This window comes from Choristoneura fumiferana, chromosome 3 (assembly GCF_025370935.1).
Source record: "Choristoneura fumiferana chromosome 3, NRCan_CFum_1, whole genome shotgun sequence".
Lineage (NCBI taxonomy): Eukaryota > Metazoa > Arthropoda > Insecta > Lepidoptera > Tortricidae > Choristoneura > Choristoneura fumiferana.
Genome location: NC_133474.1, coordinates 15,440,137 through 15,466,894, shown reverse-complemented (window position 1 = coordinate 15,466,894; position 26,758 = coordinate 15,440,137). Strand labels below are relative to the sequence as shown.

Genomic DNA, 26,758 nt, shown 5'->3' with positions numbered 1-26,758 from the left:
TTTTGGATGGTTGGTCAGGTTGCTGGTAGTCTAGTTAGTAGGATACATTGGGTGCGTATAGTTACACAGGAGGTGCGGGTTCAAATCCTGTCCGAAACACCCAAATTCTTATTCAAATCTTACGAATTCGTTGAGCGTTGAATATATTTTCTGCACCTACACCTACGTAATTTTTATCCGTAAATTATAAATGCTATTACATATTTAGTGATTTAATTATTTTTTTTAAGTTTAGCTGGTTGCAGTCTGTCTGTCTGCCATCGCAATTTCCTCGGGTAAGGAAAGAAGGAAGAAAGAAAGATTAGGGAAAGTATATATACGTAGAGTTGAAATTAATTTCAAACGTAAATGCGCTCCGACTCGCATTTAACCGGCTTTTTACAGTAATTATTTTTAATTGTAGTTGTAAATACCTATGTCAATGATCAGACAGTATGTAATGTACATACCTACCTAAATTCTAGTAGCAACGAAATTGCTAGCTGCTAAAAAACGTAATTAAATTCCGGCATGACAAGACACGAATCAAAAAACTGGGAACTCTTAGTGCATGCGTAGCCTTACCGTTTGCAGTGGCCGATGGGCCATGAAGATGATGGGCATTCTTGTACTATGAATAAATGGTAGGAATGGAAGAGGCGGACCGCGGCCGGGGCGGCATCTAGCGAGGAATGTCTCACTAGCGGTAGGAATGACGATTTACCGGCTAGTTGTAACATAATAGAAAAGCTTGTAATTTTAAAGTAAGCAAGCATATTATGCTAATTTTTATCTATTTAATCTGTTAGGTATCCTGTCATTTTGCCAAAATTATTTTTACAAATGATTCGTTTTAATGTTTCATTTGGCCAAATGCCTTTTGTTCTGAAACTGTGAACTATTCAGGATTTATTTCAAAACCATGTGTAGAACTCTATTGGTTACCTTAGATTAGTTTTATGAAAATCCAAAAAGATTTACAGTCAAAATAAAATGCATCTGGCCAAATTAATTATTTGTGAAATGGTGAAACGAATCGTTTAGTTTAGAGTTTCAGCTTTCCTAAAAAAATCCTATAGGTAGTGTCGACGCCAAAAGATATTAACTACGCGGAACATTACGTTCGACAAATTAAGTGTTATGTGGACGTACACCATTTTGTGTACAGTCATGATAATAATTCAATAAACAAGACTGATAATCACATCGAAAGCGTTCCTGTTTTCGTAGAACGCCGCGTGCCAGGGGCGGTGCGGCATCACGGCGACGGCCGCTAAATTCCACCTCTCTTTGCTCCTATTGTCCCGGTTTGCTACGTTAATGGTGTCACATTGCATAGCAACGTCCAACTCTCACACTTCTTGTTGCCGATGTATTTCGGTCGCTTGTAAATTTTATGAGGAGGTGTTGCGGTGTTGTCGGATGACTTGTTTTCACTAATGAAATTTAACCCGACAGTGGATGTTGAGAAGTGACAGATCATTAAGCTAAACAACAATAAGTCGGTCTTCCAAGTATAGGTAGTTTATTTTAGTGTTTTCTATTAGTTTATGATTAAAATAGCAGAAGAGTTTTTCATACTTAGAACATTATTTAATGGTAAATTATTTTTTTTTTGCCTTGTATACTGCACTCCAAAACAGTTTTTGTGGATGTGGTGCTACATATGAGAGCTAACCTTACAATAGAACTGGGCTGGTCACGTCGGTTGCTATGCTACTCATTAGGTTTTGTGCGATAACCATCGCACAAAGTATTTGCACAAACTTTACGTATCAATCTTTTATTTCAAATACGAGCTCTACATAATAACAGATCTGATTTGATAGTTTGTAAAATAATACTTATGAATTTTACGACAATACAATACGTAAAATGTGGAATAGAGGTATCTAAATAATAAATCATGAACAGAATGTCACAGATATAAGTAAAATAAATACGCAAGACATATTTACCTACCCTACCTACAAATAATTTGTTTTCGCTGTGTCTTCTCTATATTATACTCTATAGTCACACCTGCGAGTTTCTGTTCACAAGCCTCAGCGAGGAGTTTCGCAAGTCGACACTGAAATTGGGAACTTTGGCGACAATATTGCGAAAACTGTCGCCTGCACCCCCCTACGCTACCTAATTTAGCACTCGTACCACCTTTCCCTTTGATTATTCCCACCGCTCCGCGTTTATACTTGAACACAATCTTTATTTTGTATGTTTTACTCGCAGAGTGAACGATGCATCTGGGAAAACGCATTTTATTTTATAAGTATTGATTAGGACCATTGCAGTTGGACTGCATTACAGCTGCAACGTAACTGCAACTGGGCAGTTGGCAGTTGGAATGTAATCCGTCTGTACCGGCCCTTATATATAATATCGATGTAGTGTTCCAATTTGAAAAGTCGTTCATGTCATTATTATGTCTTAAATTTTTAAAAACGAATAGTATTCATACGAGGTCAATGTAAATTTCAACTGTCATTATGATTAAACTACTTTTTAGGCATATTTTATACGTGGTATTCACCGAAGCCCTTTCGTGATGAGCTCTCGAATGTTCCTTACATTTCGATGCAGTTCCATGCATCATGATCATGATCACAATTTTTTCTGCTCAACGAGGATCGAAAAAGTCACGTTGTACTGTAGATAACTGTAGAATATAGTGAAATTATATAGGATTGACATAATCTTATTATTTACAATAATCACATTATTTAGCGTAACGAAATGTTAAATTGTTATCGAAAATACAAACTGAAACATAGATGCACAGAAAAACCAGAAAAATAGACCAGCGCTGGGAATCGAACCCAGGTCCTCGGCATTCCGTGCCACGTGCTATACCGCTACACCACCACTGGATAGGGGTACAGACACGAATTTCTCCTATGCACCACATATAATATCTCAGCTTGTTTGTTTCTTATTTAGTCACTTAAGCAGCGACACTAGCGACATCTATGCTGTAGCCCTCATCGAGAATTTTTCAGCATTCCATTGGAACTAACCGCTCACCCGGACAAGAGATGTCGTTATTAAGCAATCAAATTAAGATATATTTATGGGTTTTACGGGATGACCGTAAAAGTAACAAAATTTGGAGTTGAAATAAAAAATACAAAAAGAATCCAAAAACTAATCTTAAGTTAAATTGTTAGTCAGTAATTTTCATTATTTCGTATTATTTCTGTCTATTTCCTGCATTTGCCTACGTTTAACAACTAAATATATCTTCATGCTAACTAACCATTTTATAATTAACAATTTGTTACAACGCTGAATGTGTTTAGTATAGGTACCTACATTCGTGTTATGCTATTACTTTATGAATACATACACGACCTACAACGGTAAGGTTGTTTCATTACCATAAAGATGGTGGCATTTGCGGCGAGCACGTGAGGCTGTGCTACAGCGAACACCTCTCGCGTGGAACGGACCCGGCAAACAATGCCTCCGCAGCTAAAAAACTGTTTATGCTACCTGATTTGAATTATTTAAGGCGTATTTGGATTGTCCCGTTCAGCCGGTAAGATGAAAATGACCCTGCTGAACGTACAGTAACTGCTCATTGAGAAAAGTAGGCGTTAACAGCACCTATTGAGACAGTGTAAACCCGTGAATGATAGCCATTATGCAAATGTTTATTTGTAAGTTTCGAAAATTTCTGACATTTCGTTGTCTAGAAAGATCTATGAATTATTCATACGTAATAAAGAAAACATACGCTAAGACATGTGAGATTGATGACTGCGAGCTTACGTTCGCCTGACAAGTTAAAACCGAGATACGACGCAAATCTTCTGTAGACGACGTAGTATAAAGCTTCTGCCATCTCTCAAGAATCTTAGATATAGCTACCTATGTCAACGTCTGGCTGGAGACGTGCCCTATGTCTGCGGCTGCTAATGTCGTCAGTTCCGGGCGGGGGTGGCGGGCGGGCCGGGGAGGCACGTACTGACTGTTAAAACGCTACATGTCAACGGGGAGCGGGCGGAGCTGCGTCTCCCGGCTGTAATCGCAGCGATGGAGGTCCGTTGATAATGTCGTGACCTCTACGCTAGATTATTGGGGTCGGGCCAAACTACTGCGCGATTACTTGCATACTTAGACATTGCTCGATCAAAGGTAGTTGGAAAACTAACACGATCCTTTCAAAAACAATCGAATCAACGTTTCATTACTAAGTATTCATAGCACCAACATAATTTGAAAGCTCAGAGGGATAATGAGTAATGTATTTAGCGCTCGGTGGTCTAACAAATTGACATCAGACAGGAGTTTGGCGACGACAGCGGCCCACACCGGCGCGTCAGTTAGTGCAGCGCGTCCATCCACACTCTACTGTTGCGACTCGAGATCAAACGGACTACTGCAGTTATAGTGAATGATGACTCAGACGCTATCTAGAACGTTGCTTTATGACCGCAGAACAATATACAGTTGTATGTGCATAAATGTTTCGTGAACATGCCGTTCTATACGTCTAAAATTATTTAATGTCTTAGGATTGACACTATGTAATTTTACATAAGTCTTGAAATCTATCTAGGCTTGGAAATGTATATTTCTAACGGAATTTATTTTATTTTAAACATCAAAACTGCCAGGTATCAATCTAAAATAATATATACGAAGCCTCAACATGAATTCCTTCATTATTTACATTAAAAAGAAACCGCAAAAGAAAACATGGCTACCATTAACGAATTGTAACATACTCACTTAGGTAATTCTGTCCAATTAGCTCATTAAACATGAGCCAGGTACATAGGGAGGCTACCGGATGTCAACAACCAACCACGAAAGGGCTCAACTCCCTACACATAAACATTTTCCGCGTACTTACTTCCATAAATTAGTTCCCGTGAAGGCACGGTATAAATACCCGCGAAACGCCACAGTTCACTCGCTCATTACTTAGGTACACTAATAGTTTTATTTATCGGCTTCCTGCGCGCTCCAAAACAACGCGCGCGGCTCCTGGCCCAAATTATTACCTACTTCCAAACGAACACAATAGTTTAGCACCACGCAACCCTTTTTACCCCCATTGACAATCGATATCGGTCGCAAAGCCTAATAGACACCTTCGTAAACGTATTCCATGGAGGACAAAACAGTAATCAATATAATAAGCACCTTCCGTTTGTCAAACAACAACCGACCCGGTATCTCAGCGAAAATTCCAAATTACACCTTACAAACTTTCCCGAACGTTTATCCGAAAAAAGTTATTCGATAATCACCTATCATTACTTGTGCGAGGCGCCAACCAGCGCGTACACAAAGGGCGGTGGTACCGGAAGAAAACGACGAAAATTAAAAGTTTCCACCAAACAAACCAACAGCTGTCATATTAAACCGTCAAAGTAAAGATTACAAATGAAATATTCACGGTGAAAGCGGGGTTCAGGCCGTTGGTTATGTAAATAAGTGGCTACGAAAATGTACATAATTAGTTTACACGTTTTCTTCGAGACACCCCCCACCCCGCGCCCGAGCCTCGCTCGCGGCATATGCGGAGGGCGAGATTAGCCGATATACATGCTAAGGGTGCATTTACATGAATCATACATCTATTACACCGTGTATTCGAATACCCCGCATGTGTTCTCTTCACATAACCTAGATACCGTCGGTAGGGTTGAGTGCTTTAATTATTGATATAACGGATTATTAAAAAAAACATAGGCCCATCCCAATATTTACCTCAATTATTTCTACTTTGCACTATCATTATATCTATGTAATCACATACATAAGAAGCGTGTATATAGTTTAAGTAGGTAGTCCAAAACATTAATTATCAAAACGATAACGATAACGTTTCCGTCACAATTTCATTATAAGTAAATAAAGAATGCGTCATTATGGAGAAAGCTTTTTATTAAATGAAAGGGCTCGAAGGATCACCGTCGCTCGAGTGACAGCTAATCTCTTAATAAGACGCAAAGCAAAGTGAATTCGCGATGTGGCGGGTAGGGCGCGCGTGACGCCGCGTCGGCGCCGCGTCAGCGTAGCGGCGCATCCTCCTTAATTCTTTAGTCGTTCTCGGTTCCGTCAAATATCGCGTTCCCGTTTGCATACATTTTCACCGACGTGCCACCCCCGACCGACGCGGGTGCTCTCTCTCTCTCCCCGACGCCGTCTTTCACGAATAAAATTAGTGTCGGCAGCGTGACACCAACTGAATTTAAGCTAATTAGATATTTATAAAGAAATTTCCGATTCAGCAGCAAAGTTCAAAATTTGACTTCGGCCCCGCAAAGAGTTCGGTGGCGTTTTCAATTTAAACTTGGAGCAAGTTAAATAATGCGCGAGTTGCGGCCAACTCGATTCATCTAAAGGTTTTAGTAGGTTTTAGTGAAATTAGCTTTTGAATTCAAATGACTTTGGAATATCCATGGCGTTTTACTTGAACTTTAAGTAGACAATATTAATCCGGCTATTTATACAAAGTGACGCTCGAAACGAATTGTTGTGGTGCTTTTAGTAGGTAAGAAGATGAGAAAAGCCTTCTTTTGGAAGTGGAGGTGTGATTGCGGCGTGAGTGTGTACGAGTGGTGAGACTGGAATAAGTGGCAATGGTCGTGGCGGCGTGTGTGCAGTTTGCGCGTTCGCCCACCTCGCGTCTAATGTCCGGGCATAAATCAGAGGTAACGTGCCCTCTCCCGCCCCGCGCAGGCAAGGCACCGCCGATAAAATTCCAAATTGTTTTCTCGCCCCCGGTGGGCGCCGCCCTCGGTTCGCTCTTAAACGCCGTTTCAAGTTGCACTTGTGAATCGCACTTTTTACTGTTCTTGAAATTGGCGTTGCGAATTGCTTTTCGACTTCGCCCGTTCGAGGCCAGCTTTATAAAGCGAGATCGCATCGTGAAAGTGTTTTACGAATGTAACTGAAACCGGAGATGAATTTTTCGCATGAGAACTAGTGGCACATCGATATGGAGGTGACATGCTGGCATGTTAAATGCGATCCAATTAGAAGATTAAGCGTTGACAATTACGGTGTCGGGTCGCGATCGTATATCAACAATTATCGTGCGAGCGCGACAAATGGCGAGCGCGCGGCACCTGTGCGCGCACTCGGCCCACGCACACCTCAACAGGATCACACTACAATGGCGTGGAACACCTCCTTTTGAAAGCATCTTCGAATATCAGCTTCCAGTTATCTACTCTTCTACTGTCACTCTTTAATCCACGGCTTTACTGCCACATCCTCTGGTCAGTTCAATTTTCAACTGTATCCACTAGTGGCAAAGTTAAATATTCTATAGGTACCTCGGTCTTCACCTACTTTCAAATAGTCTCGAGTTATGAATGTACCATGTACCTATTAATTGACAAAACATGTCGCGGTTTCTAGTACTGTCATACGGATGCCATTACAAATCACACACAGTATTTAAAATGCTTTAAAAAGCAAGACACCCCTGTCCATAGACAACTCAACTATAGCTAATTAATTAAGTACGTAGCTAAATGCAATGTAGAAGAAGTTTCCATAATTGAACACTACGAGTCAGTGTGCCTAGGCCTTAGTATATATGCTTTATACATTATCTAGTACAACAAACGGTGGCTTTCCGAGTCGCGTTCCGCTGCACTACGACTTGTGACACGTGGGAGTCGCACGGTATCACTCGCTTTATAAATTGTCCAGCCTGTTCCACGGATCGGACACGGTACTACGTACTACGACGTAGGTATTCGTAAATAGGAAACCGACAAACATTTTATATTGAGTGTAGTAAGTAGTAGTACAATTCCTCGTAATATTGACGCCTAAAGTTTTTAAATACACGTTTGCAATTTGATCTGTTATAGTTTAAGTTTTTATGTAAAATGGATCAAAGAAAAAACTGAATGTAAATATGGATCCTTTGTATTGTTTTATACCGCTGCTAAATATTGTTGGGGCGAGTATTTCATTGTGACAGCTAAAGAATTATTAGTGATTAGTGTTTTAATTAAGAATATCTTCAAACGCGACGTGATAAAATACGTAACAAATGTCTACATTATAAAACCTCAGTTTACAGGAAAGAAGATTTAAGAACAACAATATTTCAGCCGTCTATTACTCACTGCTAAAATGTTTTATTCTAGAGAAACGTTTCGAATTAAATAGTTTTTACACGGAAATATCGCGGTCACATCAGACGCGGCGAAAAGCTATTCATTTTATTACGCGAATAAATATGTATATCTGTATTAACAGAATGGTGTTGAGAAGTAAATCAAAGAGTGTGTTGTGTGCCAGCCAAGTGCGCGCCGCGGCGATTAAAGCGTTGGCAGCCGCGAGCGCGGAACATCTTCACCGGACCAATCCCACTATTGTTTTCCCATTCGCACTGTTCACTCTTAGATAAAGATAGCGTATTTGTAATGAGATAGGATTTGATAAATTTAATGTAATGATGGGAGCAAGGCTAATTCAGTGATATCCAATCAGCGCACTTACTTTGAACTAAACCACAAATAGGTATTTTTTTAACTCTTTTCCGAGTAAATATTTTAAAATAACTAAAAATAAAATTTATTAGTTTTGATAAAACTCCATGACATCAGTTGAACGACGCGTAATCGGGAAGCTGACAAACATCAAAATATTTGCACAGAGGAATGAAAAATGGCTCCCTGTTGAATAAACTTCGAAAGAGCTACACAATGAGACAGGTTTTAAAACGCAGCTTACCGCGTTAGCTCGGAACGCGATTAGCATACCAACAACTGTACGATATTTACATTATACTATTACGGCTGTTATGATAATCTGTGCGGGGTGAATCGAGCTAATGTGCGCGGATTAAGCCCTTCCATTCAATTGGTGACGCACTTGTTATAAATAACAGCTTGTGGTATTGTTTAATTTAGTTTACTTAATACTCTTATGATTCCTATTCCCTATGTACCTCCCTTGAGTTTGGAGAGAGCCGTTAAAAAAAATTACTAGAAGACATTTTCCACACAACTGGTTAACTAGAACAGCACCTGATTCAGCATTTGCTCGATATGACCCGACAACTCGGCAGATCTCTGCGGGGCAATTCAATTACAGTGAAAGATCCCTCATAAGCGAATCGTTTTTCCGAGTCATTAATTTTTTCGAACGACACGGGGCCGCGTGATATGGCGGGGTGGGTCCGCGCGGCTATCTCGCGAGATAATGCTGATTTATGCGGCCGGGCGACGGTCGTGATTCGTCGCGCTTCATCGCCGCGACATGCGAGCGTCGCGTCGCGTCGCCTCGCGTCCTGTCCGCCCGCTCCCGCGCCCGCGTCCGCCCGCGTCCGACACACATTCGTGACGGTTAGTTGGCGAGATTTATGCTAATCGACGGGGCCGACTCAGATAAGCTCCCGTGACGGTGTGTGGCAAATTGTCTCCCATTGCGACTTCCCAAAGCCCTTTGTAGCATTCGCTATCGCATTCAATCTTTTATTAACTCTCATGACCGTAACAAAAATATCGCTAATGCAGAAAACGAGATAACGTGGGCGAATTATGATGATACATCGTACTCCTATATTACCATAAGAAAGGAGACAGGAGAGGAGGTATGCAGGTATGTGTAATTTGACAGTTATATTTTGCGAAAGAGTCATAACGAATCAACACAGCATCAAACATGCACGAGAATTGTTCTGGGCTGCTAAGTTCGGAAATAAATACGTGTGGCTGGATACGTTTCCAGATGTCGTATTTTATGGTGCGTGGTAGAAAAAACTGAATGCCCGAGGCGTCGTTAACTCGAGAACATTATAAGGAATAAATAAGTGAGGTATTAATACTGCTTTATAGTCCGTGAAAGAGCCTTCATTGTTTAGTGCTTCTACACTCGGCCTTTGTTCCCGGTTATATTTGGTTGAAACTGACGTATTTAGCATTAAACATTTTTGGAATACTGTATTCCTAGGTACTATTCATAATAAAACTGGCTAAGTACATAGCGCTTCTGCATCCTATATCATTGTATTCTCCCTATTCACAACAAAAATAAAGAAATTGAGTAAGTACTCGTATGAAGTCTGAGGGTAGTAGTAAATTTTTGTACCTACCCACAATTCAGCATCAACTACATTTAGGCTCGCTACGCTAACTTGCTCAATTAGTGGTGTCTGTCAATTCGCAGTATCAGAATATCGATTAACCATTATCGTTAGGTAAAAAATTACTGCACCAAAGGAAAGTGAGTGCGGTGGAAGTCGTCGTTATCGATAGATTAGGTCGGCGAATTTGTCACGATCGGCGGCCTGTCGCACTGATTTACACCCGCCCGATAACGCCGCCACAACACACCGTTTCAATTTGATAACACGAGCAGGTATTTAAATGGTGTGAATATTTACAAAAAAAAAGTGTTATGTACGGTTGCCGTGGCTTTCGAGAAAACAATTAGGTAGGTAGGTACTTATGTAAGAGTGATAAATCAGTGCTTATTTTTCGGCAACTGTAAACACTACCATTGTTTAGCTTTTGTTTTGCAGTAATTGTACGGTAACTTAAGCGAATTTCTAGTTTTTTTTGTTCAAGCAAAACTAGAACTATAACACAAAAAGTTATAAAAACACCAGTTACCTATCAACTTCTAACGTTACCGACGTCTTTGATCTCAGCGTCAAATCGTTGACTATCGCGGACATAACCACAACTAATACAGTCTGTCTCAAATCAATTGACGACCAAATTCGAGATTATAGGCTTCTGTCGGCCACCGTGGTCGCGGGTGTGGTCGATTGCCCATTGTGCGGGCTCGCGGCGCGACGGCCACGCTTCGCTCGACCGCCACTGCGCCACCTACCTTATCGCCTTTGACTTCGAGACTTCGCCTTGATCTCGTTAGCCAACAATCGTTTCGATTACCCACCACCGAGTTTTTAATTTCTCCGCTGACTATTTGTGCACGGTATGCGGTAGGCTCTATTGTGCTCTATGTAAGTCACACGAACCATTAGCTTTTAGTGTTGTAAAAGTTGTATTCGGTGTAATGACGCTTTTCCTATAATTAATTAACAGTCAACCAGAAATTGCTCTCCGGTGACTGTAATTGTTTTTGTTTTTATTTGGTAAAGACAAAGGATACTAGGTACCCGACAATGCTTAGTCTGTTGCTCGTTACGAAATAACCACTTATATTCAGCTGCCTTTCGATGTCTTTTATTAGATAGTTATAAGTATTCTCACCTGCCAGTCTTTGTGATGATCATCTCGGTGCCCAAGTCGTTGAATTTGTCCCAAAGCTCCTTAGTCTCCAGGTTGCACTGTATGTGCCGCATCTCTTCACTGGACCAGCGTTCTGCTAGCTGCGGGTTGCGTGGCGGCGGCGAGAGCGCGCGCGAGCCGCTCGCCGCGCCGCTTGCCGAGCCAGCCTCCGATGTTGACGATACGTCTACCGGTGAGTCCCGTTCGTATTCGGCGAGCGGGGGCGAAGGCGAACCGGACCCTGACGCTGTCGCGTCTACGAATTTTTCTGAAAATAAAAGCGAATTATTGTACTAAAGTATACTTTATATTTAAAAAATCTTAAATTTAAAATTTAAAAAACCGCCGACACCAAAAAATGCCAGTAAAAATAAAAAAACGTCGGTGTCGGGGACCGCTAAGGTTAACAGGAAACTAAAGTACTTATGTTGTATTTTTTAAACCTTATAATTTGAGTGGATAAATATCATAGGACACCTGACACCAATTGACCTAGTCCCAAAGTAAGGAAAGATTTGTACTATGGATATACTAGGCAACGGTTAAACATACTTATATAGATACATACATACTTAAATACATATCATTGAACATTCAAGACTCGAGAACAAACATGCATGCGTATTATTCATAGAAATATCTGCCCCGGCGGGGAATCGAACCAGGGACCTCAAGCTTCGTAGTCAGGTTCTCTAACCACTTGGCCATCCAGTCGTCTATTTAATTTTATCTTTGTGATACAGATTTAACCGTTTTGCTGACTATTATGCATTGATATTCAATCTGCTAATGTATACCATATTTGAAACGTCAATCCGAACAAGGAAACTGAAGAGTAAAACACGATTTCCTGGATTAGATCTACCTAAGAAATAAATAAAAACCGGCCAAGAGCGTGTCGGACTATTACGAAGAAATTAAGTAATGTTTTTCTAAGGACTTCGTATTTTGTACGGAATATTCCAAGTTTAGGTATATTTTATACCTTAGGCTGCTATTTACTCATAAACTACTAATAATTCTCAAGTAAACTTAGCCGTTATAGTTTTCCTTGTAAGTTTGATATACTTACTACCATCCTGATTTTTTTCTAATTTTTCCACCCACGGGGGAATTTAATGAAAATTTGCACTTTAAAGTTGAATATTTCGCAAACTAATCATGAAATCGAAAAATCGTCTTATTAAACCCCTATTGTTTTAAAAGACCTATCCAACGAAACCCTACACTATAGGGTTGGATGAGAAAAAAAATCACCCCCACTTTACGTCTATGGGAGGTACTTACCGTAAAAAAAAATATTTTTGAATTTTTATTGTACCATTTTGTCGGCATAGTTTACATATATATTCGTGCAAAATTACAGCTTTCTAGCATTGATAGTCCCTGAGCAAAGCCGCGGACGGACAGACAGACAGACATGGCGAAACTATAAGGGTTCCGTTTTTGCCATTTTGCCCACGGAACCCTAAAAAGTATGTAACTTTAAATAAATAAACCAACTTGAAAACTGTAATTTATTTAATTAATAATTCACAGGGAGAAATAAAAGCTTTTTGGGGTTCTGTACACAAAAGGTGACAACGGAACCCAATTACCAAGACTCTGCTGTCTGTCTGTCTATCCGTCCGTCTGTCACAGGGCTAGATCTCTTGAGTCGTAATAGTTAGTCATTAGAATTTTTTACAGATTATGTATAACTGTGGCCGCTATAACAACAAATACTAAAATCGGAATAAAATTTATATTTAAGGGGGGCTCCCATACAACAAACGTGATTGTTTTGCCGTTTTTTGCTTAATATTAATAATGGCAACAGGTAGACGCTTGAAATATTCACAAAATCTTTGGTTGTATAATAAATATAAAAATAAATAATTAAATTAAAATAAAATGAAATTTTAAGGGGGGCTCCCATACAACAAACTTGTTTTTTTTGCCGTTTTTTTGCTAATGTGTAATGTTGTATAGATAATGGTACGGAACCCTTCGTGCGCGAGCCCGACTTGCACTTGGCCGGTTTTTGTTTATTATAATGTTTATTATAATATAAGGGAGTAAAACTCTACAAGACAAAACTTTGACCACTTACTTAAACAGCATCTAACAAAATGAATTGAGCTACAATTAAGACCTTTCGATCCTATATCTTAAACTCAAATACCTTTACAGGATAACTTTAAGTGACGCATACTAGAACATGGCCATATAAAAGCACGTTATAAGACTTTTTACCATAAACCTTCTATAAAATAATTTAATTAAGCCGTTCGTTCCTATTAAAGTATTATTTCTTCCCATTAGGTGTAGGATACGTAATCTTATAAATGTTATAAAAATAATTACAACGTGTAAGTTTTTATAGGATCCTGTAAATGCATGTAATAAAACCATTACTTTCTATTATCGTCTGACTTCTTGCCTCTATATTTATCATCATCTTCCCAGCCTATATACGTCCCACTGCAGGGCACAGGCCTCCTCTCAGAATGAGATGGCTTGGGCAGTAGATCCCACGCGGGCCCAGTGCGGATTGGGAACTTCAGACACAGCATTGAATTGCCTCTATATTATATTCTTATATTAAGAGCGTTTATACCTGCTGAGCTGGCAACTTTGCATTTCTGTTAGTTTTTCTTGATTATTCCATAAAATTTTTATGAAACATAAAAAATGTAATCTGATAGAATTATTTTTGATATATAAGTTAATGTGTCTACTGCAATAATTAGACATTTTTTATGTTTCATAAAAGTCTATCACGAATAATTATTGTAGTAGACACATTAACTTATATATTAAAAACAATTCTATCAGATTACATTTTTTATGGAATAATCGAGTAAAACTAACAAAAATGCAACTTTGCCAGCTCAGCAGGTATAAACGCTCTTAATAAGAAACCTAATAAATATTATAGAAATAGCAGCTTGCAATAGATCAATTTAAGTATTGGTTAGCATTGATTTGGATTGGTTGAGATTGTTTAAAGATTAGTAAGCAAAAAACTTGCACATTATCAAATTGCCTATCAAAAACCTACATTTTTATATAAACGTGTCTTAGGTACATTTTGTTTTAATAGAGTGACCATTGATTGGAAGAAATATAGTTTTCGGAAAGTAACACTGGTGAAAACAGTGATGGTTCCGTATAACATAAATTCGATGTGTACCTACTTAAAGGCTGACTAGAATTGTAAGAAGTTGTCAATATGACTGGTAGTTATCGTATAGTAAGTGTAAATAATGTTGCAATAAAAAACGTAGAAGTGCTGCTCTCGCGTCAGGTTTTTTATATTCCTGGTCAGCCTTTAGATGATTGCATTATTAATTTTGAAAATTTTGACAGTTTAAATAGTTGGTAATGAAAATGGAATCAAAAACAACGAATTTGATGATAATATATAGGTAAACGTGCGTTTTTATCCTCAAAAACATATATACTCTAAAAGTAGCAGTTATTATAAAAATTACCCTGCATATTAATTTTCGGCATTTTAACTGGCATTAAAAGGATTCTGATTAAGAAACATTACTAGTCCGCACAGTCACCATCATAGCTGCCGTATTTTTAAAAACATCGGAAAAAGGAAAAAACTATTTAAATATTCATTTGAAACGCGCGCGCAGCATAAAAATATGTTTATCTTTGTTAATAACTTTATTAATAAAGTTAATTTCGTATCTTGATTTAGATGCTTTATATTATAACAGTAACGTGACAAAACTTTGCAACATTTAATTTTAAAACAACTTGAGTAAAAAACGTGTCTTATAAAATTCTGGTGACGATTTATTGCGGTTCAATTTATTGAGGGTCGTTGGTATATTTTGGATACAGTACCCTAAAACTGTTAAATTTTCATTATTGTAATCCTATACGCGGGGTTCATTCATAATACCTACTTCTTGACTGGTTCAAAATCGTTTGTTGTTTTAAAACTACTTAAAACCACAATCATTTTGACATAACCATATACGAATGCAATCGAGTAGGTACACTAATAAATAGAGACAGTTTTGTACCACCCATTTTATTAAAATGCTCAAATGTATATTTGCTCCTGGCTATAAGTACTTATTGTTTTTTTTCGCAACACAAAGCTATGAATATACGCATTTTTGAAAAAAATAGTCTTAAACGCATTGTCGTTGACGTCCAATTTACTATTGGCCAATTCACAGCGCCTCCAGCGCAGCTAATTGTTTCGTTTTGTTTTTCGTGCTTTAATTGTCACGCCGATTACTACAGGGATGACTCAAATAGTAGCCTTGTTGGTTCAGTTTGACCATGGCCTGGTCGTGAACGTAGGTTTACACCCCTGAGTTTTTCGAAATTTATAGGCGAAATTAAATTTGAAACTTGCCTTGCCCTGATCTTTTCAGTGATTGAAAATGTCACGAGGAAACCTGTTTATATTTACGAAGCAATTCAATAGAATACAAACAGAAGTGCAACGACAATGCAAATTATAAAGCACCATCAGCAACAATGTATGGAAGAATACTTTCAATTAATATACCTAATATAAATAATTCGGCTTATAAAATATCATACTACATAATATTGGGTTCGGGATCTCTTTTTCATTTCATTTCATATACAATCCTCTAAACGTTTTTTTTTCTGGATTTTCTGATATTTGTCGACCCATACCTAGATTTGCTAATTTGTCTGACTTTCAGAAACAGTTGAGGGAACTAAATCGCTTATGTACGGTGAAATATTTTCGTAAAATTCAAACACATGCATCTGCCAAAAAATCAATGTGAAATTGATTGTGTGATAAGACAAAGACAAATTAGATTGTTACGAGTTTTCATGTTTGAACTCAACTTTAACCCACTTATACATATCTGGGATGACAATGCAAGTACGATAAAAAAACTTCGTTTTTTTTTATGCAAGTTTGTCCACCGCAAAAATCGTCAACTTGGCTTCAAAAAGCCGTTTTATGGTAACATCATAGTTGGCCGTCACAAACAATATTTTTTCAAAAAAAAACGCCGCCAAAAAAGACAACTAAAAAGTAAAAAATAATTATGCACTACCTAGCTGTTGCCCGCGACTTCATCTGCGAATAATTCGTTTATCCCTATCCCGCGGGAACTAGGCTGATTTCCCGCAAAATTAGCCTAAGTTAATTTAGTATAAGTACCTAGTATTTTTTTTTCTCTAAGCGTCGTCGGTGTCGTGGGACCGCTAAGGTTAACAGGAAACTAAAGTACATATGTTGTATTTTTTAAAGTATTAACCTTAGCGGTCTCCCGACACCGACGACGCTTAGATAAAAAAAAATATTATTTTTAAGTAAAAATGTAAGCAAACGTTATACTGCTGGGAACAGGCTTCCTCTCAGGATAAGAGAGCTTGGGCCGTAGTTCCCACGCGAGTCCAGTGTCGATTGGGAACTTCATACACGCCATTAAATTGCTTCACAAAATTGTACAGGTTTCCTCATGATATATATTTTTTTCTTTGGATATTATATTATCATAAGCTTACAAACGTCAGAGAATATAGGTAATAAGCTTACAAACGTCGAATGAGATTTAAATATAGGTAAATAACTTTTGAAATATTACTTATTATATAGTTTGCACTCTCTAGCCATATTAATATTAGAGAGACCTTTGTTTTGACCTGCGATTGGTTACAGAACAGTAAAAAAATTAAATTAATGGACTTTTTACATCGACTAATTTTGACCTTTCAAGGGTCCATTCCAACTGCCATGGTCACGGCGTGTCACTATGATTATGAGAGCTATAGATATTTTGTATCTGTTCGAAGCAAAAAAACAATGATATTATTTATTTATTCACACATTTGTGAAGCACCATTGTTCTTAAACAATTTTTTTTTCGCGTAGACATTTTTTGTTGATATGATCGCTGTTTAAATCACATCACAACAATATTCCCTTATAAGTAGGTACCAGCAATTTTTGTATGTGCATCTTGTTGTTTATTTCGGAGATCTCGTAAACGGCTCTGACGATTCCGATGAAATTTGCTATTTTGGGGCTTATGAGGCGAACTTCTCTTTCTCAAACCCTTTTCTCTATGCAGCAAGTATGGCGCTACTTGCGTGTGACGTCACATGCAAGTATGTCTTTCTCTGTCTAATCTTGAATTTCAAACCTTCATAACTTTGTTATTTGTAAAGATAGCTTAAAAATTGTTTTTCTATTCGATAACAGGCATTGTGAAGTTTAAATTTATAAAACATATACAAAATAGTAAAATACCGTCACCTATATTAATATCTGCCACAGCGGAGCGTGCAAAAATATCTGACACGTCCTACCGGCACCAGAAGCATAATATGGCTAGAAATATGCATTTTCATTAAAGATTGAGTTAGAAAAATAAATATATTTAGGGGCTTAAGTGTTAGCCATCATAGGTAGGTATGTGCTTCTGCGCTTTTAGTTCGCAGGACAATATTATATTACATATTCCTCTTGTTAATTCAGTTCTGTGATTTAAACACTAAACAAAATAATAATAATAATAATTCATATAGGTAAAAAGTAATCGTGACTATGTATTTCAAGATACGATGTATATTTTTTAACAAATACTTAACAGACAAATAAAATATTCCCATTGTTTTACTTAACCCTTAGCACTTACATCAAACAAGAAAATTAATTGTCGCGTCATGAGTTCCCAAGTACCTATACAAATAAAACAATTATCATCACTCAAGATAACATTGTATGTTTGTACTTGAAAACTTACAGATTACACGTTTGCTAGCGGTCAGTTACTTCGAAATTATTGACTAATCCCTTGTTAATCTCATTGTTATTTTAATATTATTTTATATTCGTCTATAATTTGGCGTTTACGTTTGCCAGAAACATACGAAACATAATTAGACTTTAAAGTCAGCTTTTTATGAATAAGGGTGTCACAGGAAGTAAGTTTTAAATTATCGTTTTAATTTCAACTCTACATTGGGCTCTCGCTAATAAACTATTCAAAATAAACGCAAACAAAAGGATGTAGCAAATTAAATTTTTAAACTCAAACTTCCCTGGATCATCCAGTCTGGATGTGTTTTGTTTATACGTATAATCATGTATGACCAATAAGATACCTATAGTTTAATAAATATCAGCTTACGGCTGTGGCTTCTCACCCCGTGAACATATTAAAAATAAGCTAAGGTATTAGTTGCGTACCCCGTTAGAATTTTAACAGCTTTAATTTTTTTAATATAAATTTCAAAATAAGTTCTGACTGGCTTAGAAAGTTCAGGCTGTGCATTGTCCATCAGACAAACGTTACTCTTATACAAATTAGTTTTAAAAGTCGCTGAACTAATGTCAGTTTGACGAGTACGATCTATGTTTTAATTATTTGCCCGTGTTACAGGCCACACCCGGTATAGGCAAACTAGCTGCTGCCCGCGACACTACCCGCGTAGTATTCGTTTACCTATCACTATCCCGCGGAAACTATGCAATCTTCCGGGACAAATACTGTCCTATATGTCCTTCCTCGGAACTTAAATTATCTGTATACTGAATTTCATCTAAATCGGTTCGGTGGTTTGGACGTGAAGAGGTAACAAACAAACAAACAGTTATTATATTAGTGTGCGATAAAAAAGGATAATTAGTAGATTGCTACAATTTACAATACTGTTTGGATATCTTTCAGGGTGAAGATAATCATAGCTACTTGTTTTACGTTAAAAAATTGTCTTGAAAGCTATTTGGTTAGGTTAAAAGACATTTATTCTCATATTGGGTGTGGCCTGTAATATGAGCAAATAATTAAAACATAGATGATGCCTACTCGTCAAACTGAACCACATTAGTGCAGCAACTTTTAAACAGAATTAGTTTTTTAATTTTTATTAAACTTTTAAGTTTATTCGAAGAAGCAATGTACCTAAAGTACGTAAAGTAAAGTATATGTATTTCTGCAAATAAATGACTTATAACTTATGACTTAAAGCAAAATACTTGATGTTTGAAGCGTGACAGGCGACGTCAGTTATTTTCTAGGATGGCGTACATTGATAGCAGTATTTAATTTGTATGAAAGAAGGAAAATTCAAAGACTCCGTTATTTTTTAAATTGTTCAGATTGACGAGGACGATCTATGTTTTGATTTTTTGCTCGTATTACCTACAGGCCCCCAGGCCACACCCGGTATATGTATGTTATTTATGGTACATCACTTCCATGAGAACAATAGTTATGACCAAATCATATATTTGGCTAATCACACTACCGTAGAAGAGACTTGTTTGCTGCAAACAGTATTATTTATTAAGAAATCTAATAATAATCGTAACCAAGTAAGATTAGTGTAGGTAGGTACTGATTTTATTTGCTCAGTTACTTTCATACTTTAATTAGTTAATAGTTTTTTATGCATATTATTATAAAATTGAGCAACAAATTGATGTTATTATTTTTGTAGACATGATCGATCGTGACCACACTATAGGGGGTTTCTTTTTGGGATTTTGTTCTCGTGCCTATGCGCAGGCAGCGCTAGGCATTGCTCTAATCTCACTCATCCGTATAACTTGACCCTAAGGGTTAAGCCAGACGAGCGTAATTTTTTGAGCCGTGAGTCGCGTAGGTATTTTCGGTCGCGTAATTTCTGCTGCATTCGGTTTATACAAAAGTTCAGAAATTACGCGACCGAAAATACCTACGCGACTCACGACACGAGTCTAAAAATTACGCTCGTCTGGCTCAATCATAAGAACCATAACAACGTAGAATCATAAGAACGTAGCGGTAGGGCTACATTACACAGAATGTGTGTCTATTTACTTATACCTAATGCCACTTTAACAACAAATACATATTTAATAAAAATTTAATTAAAATGCAATGAACCCCATACAAAAAACGGGCTTCTTTTCGGAGTTTTTTTGTTGCTCAATCCTAATAATGACAATCGTACGGTGGTACGAAATAGGTAGGTGGGTACTTCATGATGTGCAAGCCCAACTTGCATTTGGCAATTTTTTTGAGTTTATATTTGACAAGTATGTAGGTATTAGGTATTGTAGAGTCGAATAGTTTCTAAGTTCTGAAAAGATATCGTTTCACGAATGCAACTAGGCTAAACTAACCCAAATTATATACGAACCTAGTGGTGTCAAAGTGTCTTCCCTGGGGTCCCGGTGCCTCCGGCGCTCGCGCCGCTCCTGCCGGTCGCGGGCCATGATGGCGGCGATGGAGAAGTCCGTGGCGCAGGGCCGCGCGGAGCAATCCTCCTCCATGGCGCTCCCCCGACCCTCGCTCTGCAGCAGCATCAAGTTGGCTGGGCCCAGCGTGCGTCTGCCTGCCCCTCCCGCGCAGCTCAACACGATGTCACCGTCTGCGCATCCCATCGATAGCGCAGAACATAGTCTTTATATGGTAACTAAGTTTCGGCTGACGGAGCTCAGCCCGAATTTATTTAGTGTTTCGGTTGGCACCTAGTTAATGAGGATAAATAAACAATGTTATTTTTGTTACGCTTGACGTTTCTTTCCAAAACTTTTAAAACACAGACGGGTATTAAATAAAAGAACACAAACTGTCTATGATTCGAGTCCTCTCAGTGGAGCGACGTAAACAACGCTCGTCATATGTTCAGGCGTGTCGTTGCCTCGATCTGAAGTTTCAGTGTGCGAGGAAACTTTTTACGCGCGCGGTGTACCGACGGGTAGTGCGGACCGCTGCGGCGCGGCGCGATGGGGACTCGACTGAGGCGGCGGCGGCACCCGGCGGCGGGCCGTAGGGAGGGGCCTGCATCGCCGCCCTATGCCACCACGCTCCGACCACGCACACACTACTGATTTTTTTATTACTTCTTTCTTATAACGTCTGTCCCGCTCGGACGAGCGCGCTCCTCGCACTCGTCTTCGCCGATCGGCGAGTTTTTCTCGGCGCGATAACTATTGAAATTCGCTAAATGGCTCACCGCGGCGCGGAAAAGGCTCTCGTTAAACGGTGAGGCGATCCTATCGCGGTATTTATTCGCTGCGCCGACGCCTCGCATCGCTATTTATGCGCCGCGCCTACTCGGCCGGCGATTACTTCGATGAGAATATTCGCGCTTATATTATTATGAATAAATAAATAACCTCTTGGTTTATTACATGAAGCAAATGGCCCCGAGTGGATAGGCTATTACGGTTCCAACATAACATTAATAAATTGTGATTAACTACGATCGAAAGCAATGTACTAGAGTTCGACGTGATGTAGGGACCTTTGATGTAAGCTTGTATAGTTTGTTTAAAATTATTTATTTAAATACACCTAGGTAGGTAATATTAACATAATAGGTAGGTAAGTATTAACTTAATTTTATTTGTCGCCTTATAGTTTCGGTATATTTTAATTGGTGTCAACTGTCTTATGATAATTTTAACTAAATATTTTTTTTTATCGGACGTTGGTTCAAAAGTACCTACCTACCTAACTAATATCACTAATATAAAAATGCTATTGCAAATTAACTCACAATTAAACAAACTTATTCAATCTGGTACGCAGCCCAACATTACTCGCCTACGTCAACTCGTTTAAAAGCATTTAATTAGGAGGAGTTTATAAAGTTGATTAGTTCGGCTGCAGCAGAATAAACAAGTGGGTGCAATCAACGCGTCGCGACCTCGCGATTGGCGGACGTTCGTTTTATGGCGTGGGATCAAATTTGCGGAAAATTGCACTTACAGACTTTCTCCTACTTTTGTATAAAATAATTTATTACGTGCGAGGAGCTCAAACTAACCATGCCGGATCGCAGTAAACCTTATCGGCCGTGAGTCGGTAATGGCGGTTCAAATGGCCGCCGATGGCGAATTGTGACGAATTGGAATAATTATTTTACTGATATCAAACTAACTGCATGTGAGCTAATCGACATTTGCAGGCACGTGGTGTGATTGTTGATTTTCTTCCGTCAACTCAACCACAGCCCAGGCTAGATATTGTTCCGATACCTATTTCAAATTACGTTTGAAACTAAGCTAGGCTTTAGGTTTTAGATTAGGTTAGGTGTTTCTAAGGAAACAAATTTCATTGCAAATATGTAATTATTACTATGGCCCAAGCCCTCTTGTTCTGAGAGGAGGCCTGTGCCCAGCAGTGGGACGTATATAGGCTGGGATGATGATGATGATGATGATGATGTAATTATTTGTGAAATAGCTAAATTTTAGTAAGGACGTAGGTATAATATGGTCACTTGTATTATTGAATGAGTTTACCTAATTTTTGGCAGAATACCGTATTTTGTTCTATTAGAAGTACTTACCAATTGCTAAGACTTACCTATCCATATCTTAACAATAAGTCGGTACTGTTTTAGACTAGTAACAAACTCTATTTGAATAAGTATTGAGTTTCAATCTAAATTGTCGCCGACAAAGAACTCTGAATGTCCTATCTACTCGTATATTTACGGCAACGTCTGTAACAAAATCGGTCTCAAAAATATAGAGTAGAAACAAACTGATTTAATCCGAAAAGTCGCACTGTTTTCTTCTCTTACAGTAATATGGTAAACCATTTTAAAAATCGTAATAATAAACAAATATCTATTTATATTAAATGACATTGTAACGGATAACCCACGTCTTAAACCGAGTTTAGCTCGCATGTTTTGGGCTATTTCGTAGACGGTTTAAGACGTGGGTTATCCGTTACAATGTCATTTAATATGAGTGAGTCTCACGGTAGTTTCATGTTCAAAATATCTATTTACTTCATATATTTTCCCAAAATTTTTTCATATTGATTTAAAATTCTGCATAATCCACAGCAAGCTACGCAAGGTCAAGTTGGTGTTAACAACCTGTTGCACGATTTAAATCTGCATGCAAGTTAGTTGCTTGCTTACTTCGGATTTAAGGTGGAAATAGCTCTTAATGACCATGTGTATACTAGCAGACAAGGTATCCACTCTATTCCTTGACGCTTTGTAGTGTAAATGCCATTAGGTTTAAAAAGTGATCTTAGTAAGTATAATAGATACTTACATCGAAAAGTGAAAAAACAAGCATTTGATTGAACCATTAATAAGCTGTAGGTTGACAAATAAAGTAAGAAAACGGCACCTACCTTCAAGTACCATAGGTACACGTACTACTGGTGATACAAATAGAAATAATTATTTTTCAAACTCTTTAACTCGAAAATTAACATATTTTTTTTACATTGTTTTGCCAACGTTTAAAGACAAGGTTCTGTTTCATATTATACCTACCCTCATAGGGTGAGGCCAAATGAACGTAATTATTTGAATTCTGAGAGTCTGTAAGAAATAAATAAATTATTTTTTGTTTAATTCTACCTCCTGCCATCCTCAAAATGCAAAATTTTATAAGATTATGTTAGAATTAAAATGTTAGGCGATATATTCAATGCCAATCTGGTCAAAAAGGTCCAAAAATGGATGCGTCTAGACTAAAGTGCATCATCAACTTTCACACATTATTACATGAATTTTGATGCAGCTTTAAGAGTCCCGAGTATAATTATCTGGAAAATTTAAATAATATCTAAGTATCATCAACGTTTAAGTAATCAGTGTACAGCAAGGGTTGTCAGCCTCATTTTTTTCCGCGGTTTCTCGTGGACAGCTTTCGCTGGCCAGAGTCTAGTGAGCACCTTAACAGCTGTCATTTCCAAACTATGACTTTTTAAAACAATGCCGTGCTTCAAACATAAGCTGAGAAATACCACCAGACTCCATCCAACATATCGTCCCTCCCCCGCCAACTGTCCTAACTAGCAATTGATGATTTTCCAGGACAACGGTAATTCGGTTTAAATCCGGTTGATTTTTGTTGTACTTTTGTTAATTTTGACTTTACTAAAGAATTAGCAACGCTTTTGGATTCCTCTCATCTTGTTTTATAAATCAGTATACCTACCGTTTATTTATGTACCGAATATATTTATTTAAAACCAATACGCCACTCTGTAAGAACTTTGTTTTGTTACCTACTTGTACAGATACGATGTCAATTAGGTACAAAAGTTATAATAAAAATCAGTCTAAACTTGTAGATTTTTTATTAGTTACATAAAAAATTAAACATATTCTAGTTACTTTAATTAATGGCACTTTTAAGAGTATCATCACTTTGTGAAACTTATATGCAGTAAGTATTCTAATCTACTATCACACATCGTTTTCAATTCCTTTAGGTAATTAATGTTTGTTTGTATGTTTGTGTGTATGTTTGTCCGTCTTTCACGTCGAAATAACACGGATCAACGTGATTTTTGGCATAGAGATAGTTTATGTACCTACCAGAGAGTGACATAGGCTACTTTTTATCCCGTCCTGTAAAATTTTATAGTTCTAAGCCAAGCGGTTGTAATTTTGAGATTTTATCCCTATCCCGTGGGAATATCGGGATAAAAGTATCCTATGTGTTATTACAGATACCCAGCTATCTATTACATACCAAATCCGTCCAGCCGTTTCAACGTGAAGGAGTATCAAACAAAACTGCACACACTCACAAACTTTCGCATTTATAATATTAGTCGGATTTCACAAGCTAATAAAACTGCAAGACTTACGAGTATGTGATTTAACTAGGTATCTAAAATAATATAAACCCACTTGGGAGCATTTACTCTTAAGGATAGGGAGTCTGTTAATAGGTACAAGTTAATCTGGTCTAGGCTTGCTTGTGTTAAGCACTTGATAGATTTATTAAAACTCTACCTACTGCCTAATTATAAATAACTAAGACACGAGTACATACTTTTATAAATTATGTGTGTAAAGTAAACTTACTATGGTTAAGTAAGCATCTACTATTAGTACTAGGTAGGTACTATGTTCATTTTCAGATTGGTCCGCTATAAGACGGACAACAAAGTGATCTCACAAGGGCTTCGTTTTTTCCTTTTGAGGTACAATTTCCTAAAATCAAAAGTACTGATAGTAAACTGACAAAAGTTCTTTGCTTGAAATGCCAAAAAAGTTAACATGACCGCTTCTCGCAATCATTTAACTACCTACCTAATTACGAGTATTTGTAGCGAATAATAAAGTTTCAACAATCTACCCAACTATACCAATCAATTAAAACATATACTATATACTAATCAAATCATACTAAACGCCTCAGTGCCTACGAACCAACGACACTGGCCATTTCACTTTTGTCAAAATCAGTTGCAATTGCTTCTCATTAAAAATTTAAAGCGAGTCGTGTGAACGCTCTGCAAGGAGGGGGGGGACCGCCTCTTGTAGGCGGGACATCTGTCACTTTAACCACTATATACTGTATTCTCTAGCCGTAAGGTTGATGTTTGGTTTGATGGTTTGGATGCATTTAATGCAGGTTCGCTGGTATGGGTGCGAGGGCAATTCGCCGCTAAGTAGCTTTCAAAGCTCGCTCGTGATCGGGATTCTTTCGCTTTTGATTATAGAATCGTCGTTTCGCGACACATTCGCGAGTTTTTCGTTTCAAATCAATTAGGTATGCAGGTTTATATTGTTTTACTATTCGTTTGGATCCGTGAATATTTTTGATTCACTTTTAAAAGATGGCTAAGCTTTTGCGTGTAGTTTTGAATGAATTAATAAAATAAATATGGTAAGATCACTGCTTGTCACTGTCCCAGTACGCCATTTTTAATTTTATGTCTTTAGCATTAGGGGTGAATATGATGTCATTCTATTGGACATTAACGTGTTGACCATTGGGACCTTTTTCATTAGGTGTAAGTAATAAGCATTCAATTAAGGCCGACACAGGTTTCACAAAAAAACCGTCAGAAAAATGTATGTAGTTGAATTATTTAACTAGGTACTTAAAAGACAAGAGCATTTTTTTAAATGTGTATCTAGATAGATAGCTAGGTAAATAGGTAAGAGGGTAGTAAGGTCGCGGGTGAGCAAGGAAATTCTTTTAGTTCATTGAAAGTGAATGTAATATCAGGGGCCATATGAAATCAGATAACGCACTGTTTCGGTGGGTGATAAAATTTTACTAGGTAAGCGTTATTGGAATAACTAAATCAAAGAAACACATTCGTGTTGTGGGTATGCAGCCTGCTTGAGTCGCCTCGATACAAAGCAGAACATAAGAAAGCTACCTAGGTAGATAGTTACTTGTATAATTTGTAGGGGATATTTTATTAAAACTGTAGAGTTACATTACGTAGGTGAACCTATACCTCTAATTTAAGTATGAATAGGTATCTACAGTTAATCGACTTGAACAATATACCTACCGATAGGTCAAGTCAAATGCAAAAACATGTAGGTATGTATTCGAACCACTCAAAAATATGTCATACGACCTTCATTGTGTAAGTAGTTACTTATCTAGGAATAAGAATCTGTGGTCTGCATATTTTTAAAGCGTTGGATAAGGTCATATTTTACACTCTACCTACTATAGGTTACTACGGCTGTATTCTGTTTTTGCTTTTTCATTAGATTTGACCATTAACGATATATTTTGAATAACTACGACACTTGAGTACCTACGACATTGTTTCTTTTGTTCTCAACGAAACACGAATAACTAGGTAGGTAATCATGTCTTAGTGAGA

The 26,758-nt window shown here is 37.8% G+C and overlaps 1 protein-coding gene across 3 annotated transcripts in view; it reads right to left on the bottom strand.

The window, feature by feature from the left end:
• The window catches only part of LOC141426241 (T-box transcription factor TBX20-like), a 52,692-nt gene extending 30,839 nt beyond the window's left edge, over positions 1-21,853 (bottom strand). For 2 of the 3 annotated variants that reach the window (XM_074085091.1, XM_074085093.1), the window contains exons 1-2: positions 20,328-20,965; positions 11,178-11,463 (exon numbers count right to left, since the gene is read on the bottom strand). In XM_074085091.1, coding sequence (XP_073941192.1) covers positions 11,178-11,463; positions 20,328-20,571 — 530 coding nt within the window. In that variant the 5' untranslated portion in view covers positions 20,572-20,965. Of the gene's footprint in view, positions 1-11,177; positions 11,464-20,327; positions 20,966-21,692 lie in introns of those variants that run through there. The other variant, XM_074085092.1, reaches the window with a different exon arrangement.
• Between the last annotated feature and the right edge of the window lie 4,905 nt (positions 21,854-26,758).